The sequence below is a fragment of the Amblyomma americanum genome, chromosome 7 (genome assembly GCF_052857255.1).
Source record: "Amblyomma americanum isolate KBUSLIRL-KWMA chromosome 7, ASM5285725v1, whole genome shotgun sequence".
Taxonomy (NCBI): domain Eukaryota; kingdom Metazoa; phylum Arthropoda; class Arachnida; order Ixodida; family Ixodidae; genus Amblyomma; species Amblyomma americanum.
In genome coordinates this window covers 166,290,456-166,313,589 of record NC_135503.1, presented here as the reverse complement: position 1 = coordinate 166,313,589, position 23,134 = coordinate 166,290,456, and the positions used below count along the sequence as shown (strand labels likewise).

The 23,134-nt window shown below is 47.4% G+C and overlaps 1 protein-coding gene and 1 pseudogene across 14 annotated transcripts in view; both read left to right on the top strand.

Moving 5' to 3' along the window:
• The first annotated feature begins 2,640 nt into the window (after positions 1-2,640).
• Positions 2,641-23,134, top strand: part of LOC144096750 (putative enoyl-CoA hydratase) — a 141,702-nt gene continuing 121,208 nt past the window's right edge. For 3 of the 14 annotated variants that reach the window (XM_077629610.1, XM_077629614.1, XM_077629613.1), the window contains exon 1: positions 2,644-2,876. In XM_077629610.1, coding sequence (XP_077485736.1) covers positions 2,762-2,876 — 115 coding nt within the window. In that variant the 5' untranslated portion in view covers positions 2,644-2,761. Of the gene's footprint in view, positions 2,877-23,134 lie in introns of all 14 variants that reach the window. The other 11 variants (XM_077629605.1, XM_077629603.1, XM_077629604.1 and 8 more) reach the window with 8 other exon arrangements.
• LOC144096888 (uncharacterized) lies at positions 5,017-23,108 on the top strand (annotated as a pseudogene).

Below are 23,134 nucleotides of genomic sequence, written 5' to 3'. Positions count from 1 at the left end.
AAAACATCGAAGTTCTAGGCTGTGCGCGGCAGCCTCTTTGCATCCGTGGCTTCTGCCAAACTATGAGGGCTGTGCTGCTGTTATGGAACCACCTGGCCTCTTGCTATGGTTTGACATACCTCCTTACCAGGCACCTGAACCAGGATGCACTTGAAAACACCTTTGCTATTGTTAGGTCGAAATCTGGATCGAACAGCAACTCGTCTTGCCGGCAGTTTCAAGCAGCATTTAGGCATCTTTTAGTTAGCAACCTTTTCAAACTGTCGGAAAGCAGCAACTGTGCTGAAGACATGTCTAGCCTTCTAGCCACTCTCCCAGTTTGTTTATCTAAGTCTGCTCCTTCTCTCTGTACAGCTGCCACATCTTTGCCAGTTGCAGTAGAAGTTTTGCCATATGATTATCAGTCTCCAATACTAGAGAACAACATTGTCTATTTTGCTGGCTGGCTTGCCTACAAGTTTATGAATGATCACAGGTGTGTTACAGGGCCACATACGTGCGAGGTGAGGCTAGAAAATGCCGCCTTTGCCGATCAGAGCCAAGTTCTCTTGTACTTAAGTGTCAAAAATCCTGGAGAAGGTGACTTTGGGAGCCTGTCAGTTCCTACACCCTCGTTTGTAGCTTTCATCAATGCTTGCGAGCAGGTTTTTGTCGCATCTAGTTCCAATATTGTGGGAAAAGAACAAGTAGGGCATGATCTGTGCATGTTGCTTCATGCCAAGGTAGAAAAATCGCTGACTGTGTGTGGTGATGACGTTTATGATGGTTTGTTTGCCCTGTTCGTCAGGGTGAGGCTGCATTGGCTTGCACGCAGAAAAAATCTTGAACTGCACAGTCAAACTACTAAGCGGAAAGCCACGAAGCAAGCACTGAGGCTAAGCAAATGAAAAGGATGCAATTCCCAAGCTGTTGGCTGAATATTTTGTGAAGTTGCAGGCTATTATGCAGCCTGTGCAACAAATCAGCTTAGTCTGGTTTAACGATTGCAAAGGGTTTTTTTCTGGTTCACAGCCTGGTTTTATTCTTTTATTTTTTACTTGTGTATTTTGATTTGCTAGGATGTGACGTGGTTGCTCACAGGGGCAATGGTTTAACAATGTAGCATCTTTCATTGTTCATTCCACTATGTCACTCTTTTAGGGTACTTTTATGCCATGTACAGCCTGTTCAAGTGTCACCTATGTACTTGTGCAATATTGTCAGATAAAACGCCATACCGATAAAGCGAATGCCTCTGAAAGGAGACTTTCTAGGCAATGGATTAACCTAGTTTCCGTGGCGCTGGGATTAATTTTTCCACCTGCTCGCCCCCCCTGCAGTTCCGTGCTGGCAGGTATAATGAAATCAACCATTGTCATCATAACTACCACTTGGCACCACTGGCTACCAGGCCACCTTTTAGCAGGCTAGTTGCATCTCAGAGTTTTTAGTAGGATCTTTGTCAGCGCAATGAACAGGACAGCGCTGGACTTTTATCTGGCTATATTGTAGCGTACAGTACACTGATTACATGCTTTACTGCCCCGCGAATGTCCTTGCACTTCACTGTACGCTGTACTTCATGTGTACTTTTGTTGACGTAAAATTACTTCAAATTGATCCGGCTAACGACTAGAAGTACTCTGGAGATGGTACGCCGGCTCAATGTATGGTATTTGCTCCTACGTTGAGCACGTTTGAGGGTGCTAAAGCTGGCTTTAACATTGCCTTGCAGATGTAAACGCACCTGCTATATTCTTTCAGCTGAAGAAATTAAATGTGAAGAATAATCCCAGTGTGCTGTATGGTCTGTGTTGATGCGCCTACTTATGTCATGTTATGTTTGCTTCAATTGAAGCTGTCGTAGCATTGTTTTCTATACTTTTCAATTTCCTAACTGACAACGTTCGTGGCACTTCAGGGCTTTTTCCTATCTGCACTGTGACTATTGAGATGATTAGCCAACTTAAACAATACTGCTTGTGCTGCCTGTGACATGTATTTTTTGTTTGTGTGCCAAGGGTGTGCTTTGTGACTGTATTTGTTTGGTTGCTGCAATAAACAATGAATATGAAACTATGAAAACCATACTTGCCGTACACTCTATTGCGAACTGTGCATTTGAGCCAGTGCTTTGTGATCATACCTTGCTGTACTCAAAAGCTCTCAAAAGTACTAGCACCAGTATTTGCACTACGAATCATGCATGCTTCGCCAGTGTCTGGAAGTGTTGCTGCCTTTCTATGCTGCCCCTCCTTTACCAGTCACTTTCATTGCGTTCCCAATTGCACATTAACAAGGCCATAACTAGCAGGAATTCGAGCACATTTGACTGGCAAAGGTTGGGGCGCGCTGAAAGGCAGCAACCTTCGAGAGGTACGGGCTCGAAAACGCGGATTCTACAGAAAGACCGCTTTATAATTCGCGCCAAAAGCATACGTATGCGTGACGTCATTTTACGTCACGTTTGCGTAGTTTGCTCCCTAAAATTCAGGGGGCGCTAGAGTGCCCACGAGCCGCCATTTTTTGGATCAATGGGCGTCTATGGAGCCTTCGCTACCAGTGTGGGCTCGGCTCAAACGTAACTCAAACCGCACAAAAAAAAAAAATTGACGGACGTGACGTCTTTTTTAAACCGGATGCGACATTATGGGTTGAAATAACGCTTGCGTTATTTCGACGCAGCAGTCACTGCTGCGGCCGCCGGCGAAGAGGCCGCATCCAACGTGAATTTGCGTTTTGGCGGGGTGATCATAAGCGGTAGTCGTTGAAGGGCTGTGGCATGAGTAGGCGGGGTCGGCTGTTCAACATGCAAGCAATGCGTACTCCACTTCTGTCCGCAGTCAGGCGGACTTTGCGACCTCTACGGGCCGAAATTTGTGCTTCAAGTGACGCAAGTACTGCACACACTCCGCCGTTCTATTACCGGCGTTTCCTGTCTTGAAAAGTGATGTGTTCTTGTCGTACGTAACGCGAGGAACTTGACAAGCATGTGTTCACCTGAATTTAACTATTTTCCTTCTAAGTAGCTCACTCGAAGACGCCAATGAATCGCTCTACGTCATTATGAAGGCTCCTAAATGTTTCGTCGGCACTGCGTAGTGGCCCAATGTGCGAAGCGTCCTGGGGCCGCTGCGTTATGCTGCGTAGCGCGCGATGAATGTCGTACTTTGTTTTCAAACCCAACTCGACGTTCACATCACCTTCAGCAACATGAATGAGGAACTCGAACGCGCGGTGACGTGACGCCGTGAGTCTTCGCCGTTCCCGCCGCCACCATTGGAAATCGGTGTTTGAGGAGAGGAAATGGCGCAGTAACTGTCTCGCATATCTCGATGGACACCCCAACCGCGCCCTAAGGGAAGGAAGGCGGGAGTGAGAGAGAGGGGAGCCGTAGTGGAGGGGTGGATGGATAAGGCTGACCCCTTTAAATCGGGCGGTGGTTCAGGCCACCTAGCCATGACTTGTGAAATTGTACTCTTGTCGTGATCTCAGCCACCAGTCAGATAACCTTCCCTTGGTTACCTCTACCCGCTTAAAATCTACTTTTCCTTCACTCTCCTTAAACCCCAATGCTTTGGATCAGCCTCACTGCTTTCCACTACAGGGTGAAGCCTTTTACAGAAAAGTATCAAGTGTTCAGCCGTTTCCTCCTCCTCTCCGCAAGCACCGCACAGTGTGTCTATCGAGTAATTTGTAATTGAATTTTTAAAAGTTGTCCTGAACTGTGTGGCAGTTAGGCAACACTGGTTCGCTCATGGTTCATGACGACATAGACTAACAGTCACGTACTTGCTCACAACTGAACTGCGCATAGGGAGTAAAGGGGATTGAGTTGTTCGTTGTTCTGGCTTGGGTTGCGGTGGGATGAAGGGGGGAGTTGGAGGGAGACAAAGGCCTGTGTCCTCTGTTCTAACTTCTGCCCAGTCTCAGCGACTTCATCACAATGTGCCATGGCCACACTCAAGTAGATGCGCGCTCTGCTCCGCAACGATGTATTAAAATCCAGTGCTAGAGTAAAACACGTTTTTGGGCAAGTTGGTAACATTCTTGATTCATATTGCAGCGAAGAAGCACACACACACAGAGCGTTCGTCCGTGTTTTTTGTGTGTTCCTTCTCTGTGTGTGTGTACTTCTTCGCTGCAATATGAATCAAGAATCCAGTGCTAAGAACACAGACAGAGGAGGAGACGAGACACACTGGAGGCACTGAACTTGCAACTGAATTTTATTCGAAAGTAAGCAGTCAATTTATGCAATAATTGTATAAATTGACTGCTTACTTTTGAATTGTATAAATTGACTGCTTAATTTCGAATAAAATTCAGTTGTAAGTTCAGCGCCTTCAGTGTGTCTCGTCTCGTCCTCTGTCTGTGTTCTTAAGCGTTGGTTTTTAATACGATGTATCACCACCAACTCGCCCAATCCTCAGTTCTTCTACAGTTATCTTGTGGTACCTGACTCTATATGTCTTAGTCCTCAAACAACAAAGAGCTTCCCCTGCAATTATCATAGATATTTTCTTTGGCAATTACCTGTTTAAAGATCCTGTACATTGCCAGTGGCGATTTCGTAAGCATCCCTGTTTTCCACAGAGCTCCCTGTTTCTTTAACCTTTTTCTTAACCGATAATTGCTGATTTGACCCGCTACTGCTGTCCAGATATTTGCTTGTCAATTTTCTTGTTCGCTTTCTCCTTTTCGTGTCAACATTCCTTATGTACAGGTATCTCAAAACTTTCCTAACCCACTGTTTTTCCCCCATTTTTCTCATTCGCTCCTCAAATGCTATCTTACTACTAGCTCCTCTGCTCTCGAACGACGCCCATCCCATATCACCCTGTACCCCCTGAATTGGTGTATTGCCATCTGCTCCCAAAGCTAGACTCCCTACTCCACGTTGTTTGATTTCCTCCTGGGGATCTTTATCGCACAGCACACGGGTGCATTTGTGTTTTGCCTGCATTGAAACCCTGCCGCCACCTTCACACTCTTAGCAGCGGCGCTCGCTTTGAACGCGGCTGTGTTGTGGAAGAAATGTGTCAGGCCGTCAACGTCATGAAGAATCTGGCAGTGCTGGCTACACAGGTGCAGGTTAGCACTTCGTGCCCTCGCCACTTGGTACACTGACATCGCAAAGTATACGGATGTCTATCATTTCGCCTCCATCGAAATGCGACCGCCACAACCGGGATCGAACCCGAGTCTTTCGGGTCAGCAGTCGAGCACTATAACCACTGTGCCACCGCGGCGGCTTAGTGGTGAATGTGGCAGTTAGCCATCCTTAGTAGACAGCGAGGTTGATTCGTGGATGCTACGTGAACTGTAATGGTGCGTAACTTTGGGTGCTGTCTCCTGCTTCTCTGTTTTCTTTTCATTAGGTGCAGTGTAAATATTCTGATATTACTAAGTAGAACGTGTTGTCGGGCTAGTTGGCTCAATACTTCAGACATGGTAGTTGCACGAAACACACACACACACAAGACAGGGTACAAGACGAGGGCAAACTTACAACGGATTTTATTCAACGGACACATCACATATTTGAAGGAAAAAGAATGCACTCTGATCATGCGCAGCGAAAGTGTACAGCATGTGACAACCTGTCGCACACTAAGGCCAGAACTTACATCGTCTTATCGAGGAAGGCTACCTCGCTATTGTACAGTACAATCGAAGAATCACTGATACATGCATCTCCTCTTTTCTTTATGAAATAGGCTTCCATAACTTCACCCACGATTGAATCGCGACTCTTGCCCAGAACTGTAATCTCATTGAGCCGTGGCCGACAGTCACTGCAGGACAGGCAATGCTTAGCCAAATTAGATCCCTCCCCCGTGGTTAGCGATAACCCATGTTTCTGTGCACGATCGTTTAAGCAGCATCCAGTCCGGCCTACATATGTTTTTCCACAAGTCAGTTGTATTTCGTAGACAACTCTAAGGGCGCATCCCGCAAAGGGCCTGGCGTGCTTCTTGTCACAACCGCTTTTCTTTGTTCCTTGATTGGTGATGCGGGGGCATAGCTTTGCCAGTTTGGACGGTGCTGTAAACACCATTGGCACGTTGTACTTTCCCGTCACCTTCTTCAGGTTGTGTGATACTTTGTGCATGTACGGCATGACTACTGGTCTTGCTTTGGTTTCAGCCCTTTGCCGCGTTTTCCCTTTCATCTTTTGCAGTAGCGTCTCAGCCACGGTCGCACAAGGGAACCCGGCAGATAAAAGCCTGCCAACCTGATCATTAAAACTTTCCTGCATTCTGTGAGGACACGATTTCATGACGGCAGACTCTAGACACAGAGCAGCAATCCCCACCTTGACAGTTTTTGAGTGGTTCGAACTATAAGGTAACAGATCTTTTTGGGCTCTGGGGTGGTACGACCAGCACGCACCATCGTTCAAAAAGATCATGTGGATGTCTAAAAACTGAAGGCAGTCCCCCGAAGGCATTCCATGAGTAAAAGTTAAACCTTTACCATGTTGCCTGAACTGAAATAAAACCTCATTCACCATATCCTGGATCGTCATAGCATGGTGGTTGCTCAAAAGAACTAAAAGATCATCCACATACCTGAAAACTTTTAAAACCTTCCTGCCTTCAAGGGCAGTTGTCAGTGATAAAAAGATGTTGTTTAGACAGACGCTACACATGAGCCAATGCATATGCCACGGCGTTGCAGATAATGATCTTTGTCAAAGGAAATAAAAGTAGTGCTAAGGTAAAACTCAAGAAGTGTCATAAAATCGTCTAGCTTGCAGAATTCTGGAACGACACTTCTCCGTTTTCTTCCACACATGCCATTACCATTGCGAACAATTCCACGTGTAGTATGGAGTAGAAAAGGTCTTCGACATCCATAGAAAACGCGAACCCTATTGAATGGTTGTGCCCCAGATACTCTGTGACATCTTTTGAACTCTTTGTGCCAAAAGGGTCGTTTACACTCAGTTGGTTCAAATGCTTAAGAAGGAACTGGCTAACTTGTATCTGCCAAGAGCCCTTTCCACTAACAATTGTTTGGAACGGTATGTCCGGTTAATGAGTCTCTGCAGTAAAGAATACTTTTAACGAGCTCGATTTGCACTCGCTGACCGCTGCAGCTAATTGTGAGAGGCCCAAATCCTTGCACAATCGCTTCGCCTTACTCTGGACCCTTGTAATGCTGCTCTTGACCTGGTTGAAGTTCTTTCTTAGTGCTTGGACTGTCTTCTCATTGTAGATAACCGGTGGGCATAACAAATCCTCTCTCCTTGTCGGCCTGCAACAGTTTTAGGTCATTCTGCCTGAAGAAATGAACCACAGCTGCTATTTCTTTTTGCATTTTTGCGGAAGAAGGCTTGCCAACCGATCTCAGCAGAGTATCCACGCCTTCTAAAAGGGATCTCTGCTGGTTCTCGACATCTGTTTTTTTTCGCCACTCCTCGATTCACCGCCAGCAGCTCGTGGGCTTGTACTGAAGCTTCATAACTATATTTAGGTCCCTTCTTCAGTATACTGGAAATCTTCTCAGGAACCTGCACTTCTCCCAACACCGTCAGGCCACGATTGGTGTGAAGGACTTCCTTGCTCGTTCCCTGTTGTTTCAACAGCTGGCTAATGTAGTTCCACCACCTCTCAGTGGACTGTGCGGCGAGACGTCTATGCACACATAACATGTGATCTGCGAGCAGCCCTGGATACTGGGCATAACAAACTACTCGTAACTAGTCCTGGAAGAGCTGAACTTGCCGCCAGATCTCGGATCTCAGTATCTTGCACTCCGGCTTGACATGTCCAGGCGACGCCTTAACGCCTCCAAAAATTGCACTTACTTCAAAAGGTGTCAAGCCCTTCTTGAGGCAGAATGTGAGGTTTCTTGCTCGTATGGTAGAATGTGAGGTATTCTTGCTCGAACGGTAGAAGCGATTGTTTGAGACCAAGGCGTCCACTTGAAAGTAGGATGAAGGAACACATAAAGATGGGCCCGCTGAAGAAATATGACTGAGTAGAACGTGTTGTCGGGCTAGTTGGCTCAATACTTCAGACATGGTAGTTGTGCGAAACACACACAAGACGGTACGGGACGAGCACAAATTAAGTTCTAGCCTTGGTGTGCTACTGATTGTCACATGCTGTACCCTTTCGCTGCGCATGTTCAAAGTGCATTCTTTTTCCTTCAAATATGTAAAGTGTCCGTTGAATCAAATCAGTTGTAAGTTTGCGCTCGACCCGTACCCTGTCTTGTGTGCGCGTGTTTCGCGTAACTGCCATGTCTGAAATCTATGGTAATTGTACTAATATTTAGTCCATGCATGTCTTTGTCCCGCTTCTGTTTACGAGCGCCGTTTTTCTGCATTGCATGTTCTCCAACTGGTCCAACTACCTTTACCTTTCAACCTTTACTGCTCCATGAGTTTAACTCAACTGAGCCGCCACGGTGGCTCTGTGGTTATGCATAGTGCTCGGCTGCTGACCTGAAAGTCGTAGGTTTGACCCCGGTCGCATTTTGATGGAGGCGAAATTCTAGTGTCCCATGTACTGTGGAATGTCAGTGCATGTTAAAGAACCCCAGGTGGTCTAAATTTCTGGAGCCCTTCACTACGGCGTCCCTCATAGCCTGAGTCGCTTTGGGACGTTAAACCCCAAAAACCATGAGCTCAAGTGGCAGCTCACACTGGCGCAGTGAGCTGTGCAGACCCAGACAATAGCCTCTGCGTGCCGACACTGTCACCACATCACATGAAAACGACAGCAACCAAAGTTCTGCAATACTACAAGCTTCCCGCGAAAGCTCGGAAATGAGTGGTGCCCTCTCGGCAACGCAATCGACGATTGGCTGTGGTCTCCCCCTCATTCTCCCACCAGGTTCGCTCCACCCATGTCTGTGTTAAAAGGACATAGCAAACTGCCCGGTTCCGAAACAAACTGTTTTGCGGATTCGGCCTCTGGCTATGCAGCCTGAAGTATCTCATTGTTTTGTGAAGTTACCAATTCTGTGTGCTGACAAACTGAGCAACGCGTGGATGATGGCAGTAGGGCAGTCTCTTCTAGCACACTGTGGATCAAGTAGATGTTTTCCCTTATTGAGAAACTCTGTGGTCATACTACAGACACTAACACCAAATTTTATTTATTTATTCAAATACCCTCAGGGCCCGAAGGCATTAAAGAGGGGAGTGGGAAGGACATACATTGGGTCCGATACAATGCAGCAGAAAAGCAAAACAGAAGAAACGAAAACGCGGGGAAAAATGAACAATACATAACACAAAATAAGGCAAGAGAAGGCAAAGGGGAAAAAACAGCAATTCCCAAAAAAGGAGAACATTCCCGGCAGACAGCAAAAATCCTAGAAAGCTGGGTACGGAACCATTCAGGTGCAGGGGTTTGCGCAGCAGGGTGGCTCAACAATATGTACTGCAGGGTGCGGGGGAGGGGCCAGGTGGGTGGCTTTAGTAGGTCCCACATAGTTTGCACGCTTGTGAGTGCGCTTTACGTGCACTTTTTTTTTGTTGCCCATTTTGCCATTGCTGCTGCAAGGTTGTGCTGGAGGCAAACAGTGTTTACTGCAACAGTAAGAAATTGCACATACAGGCGGCATAACTTGAATGCTGTTTTTATTGACACGTTCAACGTGAAAACAAAAGCAAAATGCATCTCATTGCCGCACATGTTCCCACCGTAACCATAACTGAGCGATCGACATCACCCTGCTTCAACACTACCCTGAACACTTGGAACACCTTATCTGCTTGTGAAAAATACCACGCCATCGACGAAACATTTCAATCACTTGCCATCAAGACCAAACGCATCTTTTATTCAAATGCATCACCTAACATGCTGCGCTCAAATCCTAGACACTTTTGTAAAATTATTATCCCGTCTCTCTCTGCGTGATGACCGAAACAATCCTATTCTGGATCCAGTAGCACCGCAAGCACTGAATTCCGTATTTTCACATATATTTATTAACGAGCTTGGTGAAAACCTTGCACATTTTCCGGGTGCCTCCCCTTTCTTTTTTTATTTTTTATTGATTCTGTCAGCCCTGTATGGGGCTTTAGAGGAGTGGAAAAAGTAGTAAAAGTGAATAACAAGTAGCACATCCTAATGCAGGTATTTGTAATAATAAAGCAGGCTGTTAACAACACTTGGTGTTAGAAACAAAATATTTGCAGATGGCACAGAATAAATTTAAAAAATTGCATAGCAGGTATACAACGCTGGATGCACTTGCAAATGAAAGAAACTCATTGGCTGGAAAAAAAGTGTCTGATGCCTGTCGTGAATTTTTCAACAGACGTGCATTGTACAGTTGTGTTGGGTAGAGAATTCCATGCATTAATCGCTCTTGGAAAAAAACGTTGCTTGAAACAACCAGCTCGAAAGATGGGGCTGGAATAACAGGGTGACGATGCCGTGATGTCTCGTTAGAAGTAACTTTAAAAAATTGTGTTCTGTCAATATTAATTTGATTATGGATAATTTGGTACAAGTATTTTAGCCTATCAAGCTTTGTACACGACTCTTAACTATGAAGACCAGCTTGCGAGCAGAGATTGGAAGGTGAGGTAAGATGTCGGTATTTGTTGAATATGAACCTGGCAGCAAGATGCTGGGCCTTGTCAATCTTTGAACAATTATTTTTCGTGTATGTGTCCCAGATAAGCTTCGCATATTCTATGATTGGTCTGATCAATGTTTTATATCCTAGACATTTTATTTCAGGGGTCGCATAGTGTATGTTTCGTCTAAGGCTCCAGAGTGCCTTTCGAGCTCACAAAATCTATGCGAGTTCCAACGAAGATCAGGGGTAAATATGAGACCTAAGCACTTATGCTGCATTGTCTTTTGGATTACTTCATTTTCTATGCTGTTGGAAAAATTCAATGTACTTTTTTTTCTAGTTATTGTCATTAAGAATGTCTTCTTCGGGTTTAGGACAATTTTCCATTCATCACATTTTTTTACTTTTTGCAAATTTGAGTTTACGTTTGCCTGGTCGCTTTGTATTTTGATAGGGTTATAAATCATGCAGTCATCTGCAAAAAGCCTTATTGGTACATCAGTGTTTTCTGGGAGATCATTAATAAAAATAAGAAATAACAAGTGGTCCAGAACACTCCCTTGGCAACAGCCATAGACGTGCCTGAGCCCTGAGGCGATAGCCATATAAATATGAGATGAATCAATTTGTGATGGACTCGTTCCTAAATCTTGCCTTAATTTTTGTTAATAATTTACGGTGTGATACTTTGTCAAATGCTTTGGCGAAATCAAAAAAAAAATATCGGTCTGGCCTTATGAATCAATTGTTTTGGAAAGGTCATGTACTAGTTCAATCAGCAGAGAAGTTGTCAATAACCTTTTCCGAGAATCGTGCTGGACACTAGATAATAAATTATGCTTCTGAAGGTAAGATTGCAGGTGTTTTGATATTATGTGCTCTAGTAACTTCAAGCACATACTTTTGAGTGATATGGGACGCTAATTGGCTACGTCTCGTGTACTGCCTCTTTTAAATATCAGGATAACTTTTGCTAGCTTCTACGCCGCAGGAAACAAACCATTACTGACTGAAGACTGGAAAATAAGAGAGGTATTTTGTGTTCCATTCTGCATGTTGGTAAAGAAATTCATTTGGGATACCATCTGCCCCTGGGCTTTTCTTTATCATAATGTTAAGTAGGAGGCTAATGGCATTGTGAAACTAATAGATTCTTTAAAGAAGTATAGAAACCTAACTTTTGGGGGCGTGTTTTCTTCTTTGAAATGATGCATAAGGCATTATTATACATTATTCTTGTACGACTGCTAAACAATTTAGAATGAAATTTGTTTCTAGTGCTGTTTCGGTTTCAATTTCAACGGCCGAACGATGACTGTGATGGCAAAGTGTACTTATAGGTCACGTGAGGCATGAAAAAACTGCAATATAATCGCTGTTTCTTCATTGTCGTTCTCTTGAGGATGGCTGGCTACAGCACTTCAGCAACAGCCGAACAATTGTTGTGGCATCAAAGTGTGGTTGTACAGTAAAATCTCGTTACTACGAACATAAGATTAACGAAATTTTCAGATTTACGAATTTTTTTAAATCCCGCCAAAATGCCTATACTTTCAATGTAAAAAAACTTTCAGTACTACGAATTTCAAATTACCGAATATTTCAGAATAACGTATGTAATTTAATCTCGCATTCGTCGCAAGACGCTTCGTTATTACGAAGTTCCGTACCAAATCCCTGAATCTGACGCCCGACATCATCATCCGAAGCATCAGTTATGCACTGGGGAACTCGTTGCAACGGATACAGCCCCAGCGTTATCGCCATCACGCGAGTGTCGCGTTGAATGAATATAGGCTAGGCGGCGCAAGCTGCCGCCCGATACAAAGGGTAAGACCATTATCATCCATCCAGCGTGTGGTCACATACTGCGCAGTAGTCTTAAGCCTATTCAGCGCAGTGTCACCACGTCGACAGCGAACGTTAGGATCTGCAAAGTTATCGGCGCTGTGATTGTGTTATGCATTAGCTTTGCTGACAATGAGTTCTCCTGGCCCCCGCGTTAAATAGAAGCGACGCCAGTTTTCGCTTAAAGAAAAAGCGGACATTCTGTCGCAGCTGCTGGAAAAAAGCAAGCGGACTTGTGCAGGGAGCTTGACATTACACCGTCGACAATGGCAACGATGCTCAAAGATCGGGACAAGATCATAAAACTACATCGAGAGTCGCAGCTGGCTCCCTCAAGAAAACGTCTGCGGCTGGGCAACTACCGTGGACAGCGACTTATGTGGATAGCGACAGCGCGGCGGTTACATCCGCGGAGCTCACCACCGAAGACATCGTGAATCAAGTGCGTGAGCGAGAAGAATGTAGTAGCGACGAAGACGATGCCGACACTGGATCAGCGCACGAAGAGGAAGAGATTGTTTCCGGCTCGGATGTCCTAGTCTTTCTAGAGAAGACCCGATCATTCCTCGGGCGCTGCAAAGATGTCCCCGATGACGTGCACAGGAAGGTCGAGGATGTGGAGGCGTTCGTCCTGCAGCGCTTGTCTACTCGCCAGAAGAAGATAACAGACTTCTTCAAGCAATAAATTGTAGTTAAACTGTGCCCAGCGTTATCGTTTATTATTTACTTACCAACACGTAAATCTGCTGCAAAGGTACGTAATTTTAGTTCTTGTGATGCATTACTGACATGAAAATAATGGTTTTTCAGTACTACGATATTTCAAAATAACGATTTAAATTCGCCGGTCCCGTGAAGTTCGTTGTAACGAGATTCTACTGTAGTAGAACTTTCTGACGGGCTAGTTGGTACATCTCTATTAAACAGTGTGCGCTAACAGGACGTACACAGGAAACTTGGAGACAGAAAAAAGAAGCGCAACTTCTAACTTTAATGACAGGAAAGGATGCCAGACGCTCTTTTATATCTGCTGGGGTGAGGGTGTGCGAAAGAATGACAGAGGCAAACAACTTCAAACAGCGGTAAACAAACAAAAACAAGGCGTAACAAAGCTCACCATGAGACCGAAAAGCTGAATGTAACAACAGGTGACCAAAGAGTGATAACGGTTGATATGAAGTGCAAAAACATGAGCAGAGAAAACGTAGGGAACAACACGAGGCATATGTAAAAGAAGAAACTTAAAAGGGCACATAAAGTGGTGTGTAAAAGGCGCATAAAAAACAGTAAAAACGGAACAACATAGGGGAATGCAGAGTAAGAGAATGCTGCTAAAAAAACAAGAAAAGAACCTAGGCGAAACCATCTAAAAAGGATAGTTCCTTTCTAGAAAGAATAGAAGGCGTGCTAACGCACGTGTCTTTGGTCAATGTAAAAGGCCTCAATGACTTCTCTTTCAGTCTTGTCCGGTGCCTTGGCTAGGAACCTTGTTTCGTGGAACTTGGGACGGCAATCTTTACATTGGCTGCAGTGTATAGGAAGGTTACCTCCCGTCTTGCTATTCAAAGTCACATTGTGCTTTCGGGCGCGCTCATTAAAACATTTTCCTGTTTGTCCCACGTAAACTCTGCCTCACGTCAAAGGGATTTCGTACACCACATTGGCAGTACACTCTGTGAACTTTTTTTGATGTTTGATGAGACAGGACTTCTTAACTCGCTTACTGGAAACCATAGGGCAAAGTTTTGCCAGCTTGCAGGGAGGTGAAAAAACCAGCTGCACCCCGTGTCTGGAAGCAACTTTTTTTCAAATTGTGCGAAAAACCATGTAGGTAGGGTATGACCTGCAAAGGTTTCTTTTGAAACTCTCGTTTGTCACCTGGATTCTTCAGTTTTTGAAGAAGGCCTTCAGACACGCTGGTAATCAAGTGTGCTGGATAGCCTGCTGACAAGAGTTCTTCCACTCTGGCACTGGAAACTTTCACCTATCTTATGCGGGCAAGATTTGTCTAGGGCTGATTTTAAGCAGAGGGACAATATGCCACGTGTAACTAGCTTGGAATGGGAACTATCGTAAGCCAAAAGTGACTTTTTTGATCGTGGTTGATACATCCAACATACGTGCTTGTACGCGAAGGAAATTTGCAGATCAAGAAACTGAAGACAATTGCTGTGTGCTCTTTCATGCATAAATTTTAGACCTGTCGACATAGAAATAAAATCATTCAAAATTTTCGTGATTACAGACTCTGGGTCACACCCTGCCGGTACATTGATAAGCACTAGGCAGTCGTCCACGTATCTAAAGATACGAGAGACTGCCTTGTTACACAAGCTGCCCTCAAGTTTCTGGTTGAATGAGGCTAGAAACATTTCGCACAAGACGGGCGCTACTGAAGACTCTATACATATGCCTTGCTTTTGGACGAAAATTTCTTCATCGAATGACACAGCAGTAGAATTTAAATAGATAAGTAACGGGTCTAAAAAATTGCCTATTGTAATGCCTGCTTCATTCTGAAATTTTAATTCGCCATAGCTTTCCAAATGCTCACGAACAGCCGTAAACAACCCTTCATGAGGAACAGAGTAAAAAAGATCTTCTATGTCTATGGAAAATCCACTGTTGGCTGTGAACTTGCCATCTTCGAGGAACTGCACCATTTCTCTTGAGCTTCGAACACGAAACGGGTCTCTGCTTTTAATTCTGTCTAAATGGCGTCGCAGGTAGTTGCTCACTGCTCTCTGCCACGTATTCCCTCATCCGAGCAACGAGTTTTAGTGCGGCACGCTTCTGTTTAACCAGGTGAAAGTCGACAGGTCGAAACCTTTGTTGATAGCTTCAGTAGCTTTCTTCTTAAAGACTTCGTATGGTACGAAAAGTAGGACACCTCGTCAAGGACAAGGATAAGGATCGTGTCATTGGAGAAGGATTTGAGTGCCTCCAAAAGTCATTAGGGTTGGTGTCAACCAGGCGGCCACCGCTCAAAAGGATTGCTGAGTTCATGAAAGCGTCCGACTACGCGGTATTGGAAGCTGACAAAGAAGGCGGCTTTGTTGTCCTGACAAATGAAGTCTTTGCGCCCTCAGACGTTGCGCCCTCACCTCACGGTCGGGCGCAACGTCTGGGACGTTTGCCGTGGAATGACCCTATGACAACCAAAAGCTTCAACGAGCAAATTTAAAGACTCAAGCTAGCTGGATACGTACCTGGATGATATTGTATTATTTGGCTGTACTAAGACAGCCAAAAAGCTTAAGAGTTCAGCTCTGGTGCCTAGTCCAGAAAAAGAGAAGGAAAGAAAGAAGTTTGCCATTCTCCCTTATGTATACTGTCTGTCACATAATCTTAAAATGTGGGAAAAATACGGTGTAGGGGCTGTTTTCTCTGCACCCAAGAAAAGGGTTTTTGCAATTTTGGGAAAACCGGAAATTGTCAGGGATCTTTAAGACGCCGGCAAAAGTCGGGGAATTGTCAGGGATATTACTAAAAAGATTGCAGAGTCAGGGAAAATAGCCTATGCTGGCATGGCGAGGCGGAGATGTGAGTACAGTGAAGGGTGGCGGTGGCGGCTCGTTCGCATTGGCCTCCGAGATTCATGATGCGCTTGCAGGTACGTATCACTGATACAAGGTGGCGCACGCTACCACTCAGAACACATAACTGCCCAGAACTGTACAGCCGTTGTTCATCTGTCCTTTCAGAGGCTCGTGTATAGCGCAAATAGCAGTCCATTCGTCCGTTAGTTTTCGCGTCTCCCCGTGATCGCAACTGGTAATGCGCACGCTGCATTCTCTCTACCTGTCTACCGTCTTCGGTCTTCGGGTTGAAATTTTCTTTGTGTTGGGCTCCTGAACTGAAGATATTTGTGGATGTCACTGTTGAAGAAATGCTCCTTCAACCTCGGCAGGACAAACCCGGAAATCTCCGCAAATGCAAGTTGGATTAGACCCGTGCCAAATGACCCAAATAGTGCTCGCTGTACCGTGTGCTGCCAGAAGTTCTCTCTGAGCAACATGGGTGATTACTAGTCATGATGAGGGTAAGAAACGTCAAGGTGCTATGAAATCTCTCCAAAACGTTTCCCAGACCCGAGTAGTCTCATTTTTCGAGACTGCGACAAATGCGGGCTCGCCTTCCGCGGCAGCAGCAGGCATTTCGTTCGGAGGTAGCGATAGTGGTCGTAGTGCTGCAGCGATGCTTCCAACCAAGACCTACTGAACTAGAGACTTGCATATTTGGCAGGGTCCTATGGGACTGCGTGAGCCAACTTTCGTTAACTTTTTGGCCGTTGAGGACGCTCGGTTGACCTGTTTGTCATGATCATCATCATCGTCTGCTTTTATCAAATAATTTCTCTTCTCTCACTGCCTCCCTGTGACTTTGTCCTGTCTTATTATTTTGAAACCTCTTAATGAACGATGCAAATATGACATTTCTTTTAATCCTAGCGGTGAATATTCTGTTTGCGCGCATGCATGCATGAGACTTTCTGGCATCTTTACTAAGGCAATGGACGAATGATGAATACTCAAAACGAAGACAAATGACGAAACTATTATATCCTTGAAGTAATATTGACACCGCCAATTCATCGTCGTCGTTTTACTAGAACCACGAGAGCGCGGAATGCGCGCGCGAGCTGGCCTTAAAAAAAGAAGCCGAAGTGTCTGGCTGCGAATGCTCCGCTTTTGGGACTGCTACTGACGTCCGCTGCAGTCACCTACTCCAACCGAGCTGTACCACCCGTGACATCTGGTGGAGGGCGCTGGGTAACGCATTCCATGTCTCGGACTCCCCCAGCAAGCAGGGATTCAAGTGCTCGAGGGTCATCTGCCATCGAGGTGACGCCTGTACACCACGGCAGCCGCCGGCTCCAAGGCCTTCAACCCGAGTTTGGGCTTCTAGAGTCTCGCTCAACCCAAGCGGTTCGTTCAGCGCCATCGTCGACGACCGTCCAGCCCGAAATAGGCATGCAGACGACGATTAGTTCACCTTCTGTTGTGCTGCAGCAGCCTCGGGAGCCACCGATCTTCCAAGGTTCTCCAGGCGAAGACCCGGAAGACTGGCTGGAGAAATTTGAACGCGTGGCCCGGTACAACAGATGGGCGGAAGACTCCAAGCTTCAACACGTGTTCTTTTCGCTGGAGGGCGCAGCTCGTACGTGGTTCGAGAACCGGGAGTCGTCCATAACGACGTGGAACGTATTTAAAGACCAGTTCCTGAAGGATTTCACCACGGTGATTCGAAGAGAACGGGCCGATCTGCTCCTTCAGTCCCGAACCCAGCTACCAAATGAAAACATACTGGTATACTTCGAAGAGATGGCAAAGTTATTTCGTCGAGCTGACCCGGACATGACAGAGCAGAAGAAACTCCGGTACCTTATGCGAGGTGTCAAGGAGCAAATCTTTGCCGGACTGGTTCGCAATCCACCGAGCACGGTCGCAGAGTTTCTGTCGGAGGCAACCACCATGGAAAAGACACTCGATATGCGGTTGCGGCAATACGAGCGTCAACCTTTGGCCATGACTGCGGCAACCACGGACATAAGTAACACCCACATGCTTCGCGAAACCGTACGAGCTATCGTTCGCGAGGAGCTCCAGAAGCTGTTCCCGGCTACGCCGCCTGCGCCAACGGTTACTGCTCTATCCGAGGTTATTCGGGAAGAGGTGCAACAGGCGCTTACAACACCAGCTCCCTTTCAGCCGTCCACAGCCCCACCACAAATGACATACGCCGCTGTTGCTCGTCGCGCACAACCGCCGCCGACTCGTCTTCAGGAAACCCCGGCCTCTTTTCGGCCGCCACCACCTGCTCGTCCTGCTCCATCGTATCCCCGTAAAAGTGACATCTGGCGCACTCCCAACTACCGTCCTCTCTGCTATCACTGCGGTGAGCCGGGCCACCTGTACCGCAACTGCAGGTATCGTCAGATGGGCCTGCCGGGGTTCCCTGCAGATGCACCACGTCCGCAGCCTGGGCAGCGACCCAGAGAAATCAACGATTATCTGGCCGAATCTGCCGGTGGGACCCGCAGGTCGCCATCCCCACGTCGTCGGTCTTACGGTGACTTTCCTCGGGGAAGGTCGCCAAGCCCCCGCCAGGAAAACTAAAAGCAGCAACCTTTGAGGGGGAGGTTGCTCACCGACGAAATGTAACAGACCCTCCTACGCCGCAACTAGGTGGCCACCCGATGCCACGACCGAATGCCGTCCAACACCGTGAAACGCCGACTCAACGGGAATGCCACCTGACGTATCGAAATGAACCCGCGCCGCACCGCAGCCGTGACCGAACACCGCGCCGTACCGCTCACACGCCGTCTACGACAGCAAACCTGAGCATTTCACTCGACGGAACTGACGTCACTGCACTCGTCGACACAGGGGCGGATTACTCTATCCTCAGTGGAAATTTCGCCGCCACTTTGAAAAAGGTCACCACTCCGTGGATGGGCCCACAGATTCGTACAGCCGGGGGTCACTTAGTTACACCGACCGGGACTTGCACATCAAGAGTAGCAGTTCAAGGCGCAACCTACCTGGCAACGTTCGTTATACTCGAACATTGTTCACGTGACGTCATTCTCGGGATGGATTTCTTGACCGAGAATGGAGCGGTCATCGACCTCCAGTCAAAGGCCGTGTGTTTCTCCACAGAGAACGCAATACACAGAGATCCACACCATCCGACCGCACTTTGCATCCTGGATGACCACGTCACCATCCCACCTCGTTCGAGTATTATGGTTTCTGTCGGCGCCAAGACTGTGCGGAATTTCGAAGGCGTCGCGGAAGGCAACCAGATCTTGCTTTTTGCCAGGAGCCTTGCTGTCGCCAGAGGAGTCGTTAATCTCGTCGACGGAGAAACAGAAGTGCTGATAACCAATTTCGGTGGTGCACACCAACATCTGAACGTGGGAACCGTTGTGGCTCACGTTGATGCCATCGCCCATGTCAGCAGCACACCCAGTATTTCCACAATGTCGTTGTCGCAAGAGCAGAGCCCAGTCACTGGTTTCACGTTCGACGTCAATCCAGCACTCTTCCCGACGCAGCAACAACAAGTTAAAGATCTTCTTCTGCGCTACGGCGACATCTTCTCGGTATCATCGCGTGTTGGACGAACTCACCTAGCGAAGCATCGCATTATTACTGACGATAACGTGCACCCTCTCCGACAGTCCCCCTACCGAGTGTCTCCCGCTGAACGCGACGCTATTGGCCGCCAAGTCAAGGAAATGCTCTGCGACGACGTAATTCGTCCTTCCCGGAGTCCCTGGGCAGCGCCAGTCGTCCTTGTGAAGAAGAAAGACGGAACATTGCGGTTCTGTGTAGACTACCGTCGCTTAAACAAAATCACCAAAAAGGATGTCTATCCTCTCCCCCGGATCGACGACACTCTGGATCGCCTTTGTAGCGCTAAATACTTTTCTTCGATGGACCTCAAGTCAGGTTACTGGCAAATTGAGGTCGATGAGCGGGACCGTGAAAAAACAGCTCTTATTACTCCAGATGGCCTGTATGAATTTACGGCCATGCCCTTTGGACTGTGCTCTGCACCGGCAACTTTCCAATGCCTCATGGATACCGTCCTTGCCGATTTAAAATGGCAGACGTGTCTCGTCTATCTTGACGATGTTGTCGTCTTCGCCCCGACTTTCCAGGAGCATCTTCACCGCCTCGAATTGGTCCTACAAGCAATAAGGTCTTCTGGACTCACGCTCAAAAATGAGAAATGCCACTTTGCGTATACAGAGCTGAAGTTCTTAGGGCACGTTGTGAATCAAGCCGGTGTTCAGCCTGATCCTGAAAAAACAACAGCTATTGCACATTTTCCGCCGCCGCAAGACCTGAAAGCTGTCCGCCGTTTTCTTGGATTGTGCGCGTATTACCGTCGCTTCGTGAAAGATTTTGCTCGCATTGCCGAGCCGCTGATGCGCCTAACAAGGTCGGACACACCTTTCACATGGGAAGCAGCGCAAGAAAATGCATTCCGCAGCCTTCAAAGTTTCCTGCAGGCGCCTCCCGTTCTGGCTCACTTCGACGTAAACGCCGACACGGAGCTCCATACTGATGCCAGCAACATCGGCTTAGGTGCTGTCCTGGTCCAGATCCAAGCAGGTCAAGAACGGGTCATCGCTTACGCAAGTCGATGTTTGTCACCAGCCGAATCAAACTATTCCGCTACCGAGAAAGAATGCCTTGCCATTGTATGGGCCACTTCGAAATTCCGACCGTACCTTTACGGCAAAAATTTTAAGGTGGTGACCAATCATCATGCCTTATGCTGGCTCGCAAGCCTTAAAGACCCGTCCGCTCGCCTCGTCCGATGGAGTCTGCGGCTCCAGGAATACGACATGACTGTCGTGTACAAATCCGGGCGCAAGCACTCTGACGCCGATTGTCTGTCCCGCGCCCCAGTAGATCCTTCTACCGACGCCTGTAATGATGACGACATCTTACTGACTGCTCTCAGCGCCTCCTGCCTCGCTGACCAACAATGCGCCGACCTCGAACTTCGAGACGTAATGGAATTTCTCAACGGCAGCAACACGACCGCCCCACGCGCTTTCAGGCGCGTGTTGCCATCTTTATGCATCCGCAATGGTCTTCTGGTCAAGAAAAATTTCGCTCCAAACAATACGCAATACCTAATCGTCGTACCGCCTAGCCTGCGCAATGAAATCCTCCAAGCCTCCCATGACGAACCCACTTCTGGACATTTGGGCATAGTTCGTACGCTAGCCCGAATCCAAGAGAATTACTACTGGCCTCGTCTCCGTGCTGATGTCACTCACTACGTCAGAACGTGCCGAGCCTGTCAGCGTCGCAAGGTACCGTCAACCAAACAAGCTGGGTTCTTGATGCCCATTAGACCACCCACAAGGCCCTTCCAACGAATAGGAATGGGCATGCTGGGTCCGTTCCCACGTTCGAACTCTGGCAACAAATGGATAATTGTCGCGACGGACTACCTTACCCGCTATGCAGAAACGTCAGCTCTACCCAGCGGCACCGCTTTAGAAGTCGCTAAGTTCTTCGTGCATCAGATCGTACTCCGCCATGGGGCACCTGAAGTGCTGATCACTGACAGAGGCCCTGCGTTCATGGCTGAGCTGCTGCAGGAGATCTTGGTTTACAGTCATACCGACCACCGCCGAACAACGTCGTACCACCCTCAAACGAACGGGTTGACTGAAAGACTGAACCGAACCCTTTCTGACATGATTTCCATGTACGTCGATATTGAACACAAAACGTGGGACGAAGTGCTTCCTTATGTCACCTTCGCCTACAATACGGCCATGCAAGAAACAACGCAGATGTCTCCATTCCAACTCGTCTACGGCCGTGCAGTGACGACGATGCTCGACGCAATGTTACCACATCTGGACGACTCTAGCCTTCACACTGATACCTACACGTTCCTGGAACGCGCCGAAGCTGCTCGCCAACTGGCCAAAGTTCGAATTCAGGACCAACAACTTCGAGATGCCGATCGCTACAATCGGCGCCGTCACGACGTCCATTATGCGCCTGGCGACCGTGTGTGGGTGTGGTTCCCCATTCGGCGACGAGGACTGAGCGAAAAACTCCTCCATCGATACTTCGGACCATACCGTGTGGTCAGGTCATTGGGCGACCTCAACTACGAGGTCATTCCCGATGGATTTCAGAAGTCCCGACGGTCCCCGTGCCCTGAAGTGGTTCACGTGGTCCGCCTGAAGCCTTATCACGATCGGTAGCCTCGCCCACTAACCCCGTTCAGTCCTTCCGACCTCTCCACTCACTCCCAGCATCGGGACGATGCTTCTTTTTGCCGGGGAGTAATGACACCGCCAATTCATCGTCGTCGTTTTACTAGAACCACGAGAGCGCGGAATGCGCGCGCGAGCTGGCCTTAAAAAAAGAAGCCGAAGTGTCTGGCTGCGAATGCTCCGCTTTTGGGACTGCTACTGACGTCCGCTGCAGTCACCTACTCCAACCGAGCTGTACCACCCGTGACAATATAACCGTCGCCACCTTACTCAACAGGTTATTTGTAGCGCCACGCAGCCCGTAGCTGCCCTTCCCTAGCGGCATAAGGCATGAACTAGAAGGTGCGCGCTGGAGCAGTGCGAAGTGTGCAGGTCTGTAGTTCCATAGGTCTTGCTTCCAACTACCGCCACAGAAGCACTTAGCCCTTCTCTGAAGACGTCAGTGCGTAGCTTTCAAGTGAAGAATGAAGTTACAAAGGCCGAGATAATGTGGTGCTTGAACACTATAATGACCCATGGATCTTTTCGGTCAGCGGCAGCCTCTGCCTCGCTCTTTCCTTTGGTGTTCCCCACTTGTCAGGTTGCCACCAAAATGCAACTTGGGAAAGACAAATGGGGATACACCATTTATCATGGTATGGGTCCATACTTTCAAGAGAAGTTGCTGTCAAGCCTGTCTAGCGTTCCTTATCTGGTGGTTGCGTTTGATGAGTCGCTGAACAAAGTCACGCAGAAACAACAGATGGATGTACTGATCAGGTACTGGGACCAAACTGATGCCACTGTGAAAACGCGCTACCTAACTTCGTGTTTCTTGGGGCACACCTGGGCAGAAGATTCGGCTGTTGCTTTTAGGAAAGCCACAGAAGGCATTAAACAAACGAAGATTTTACAAGTGTCAGTGGACGGGTCAAACGTCAATTTGAAGTTTTTGAGGTGCCTTAAAGGGAATATGCAGTAAATTAATTGAGATTACGTAAAGCAGAC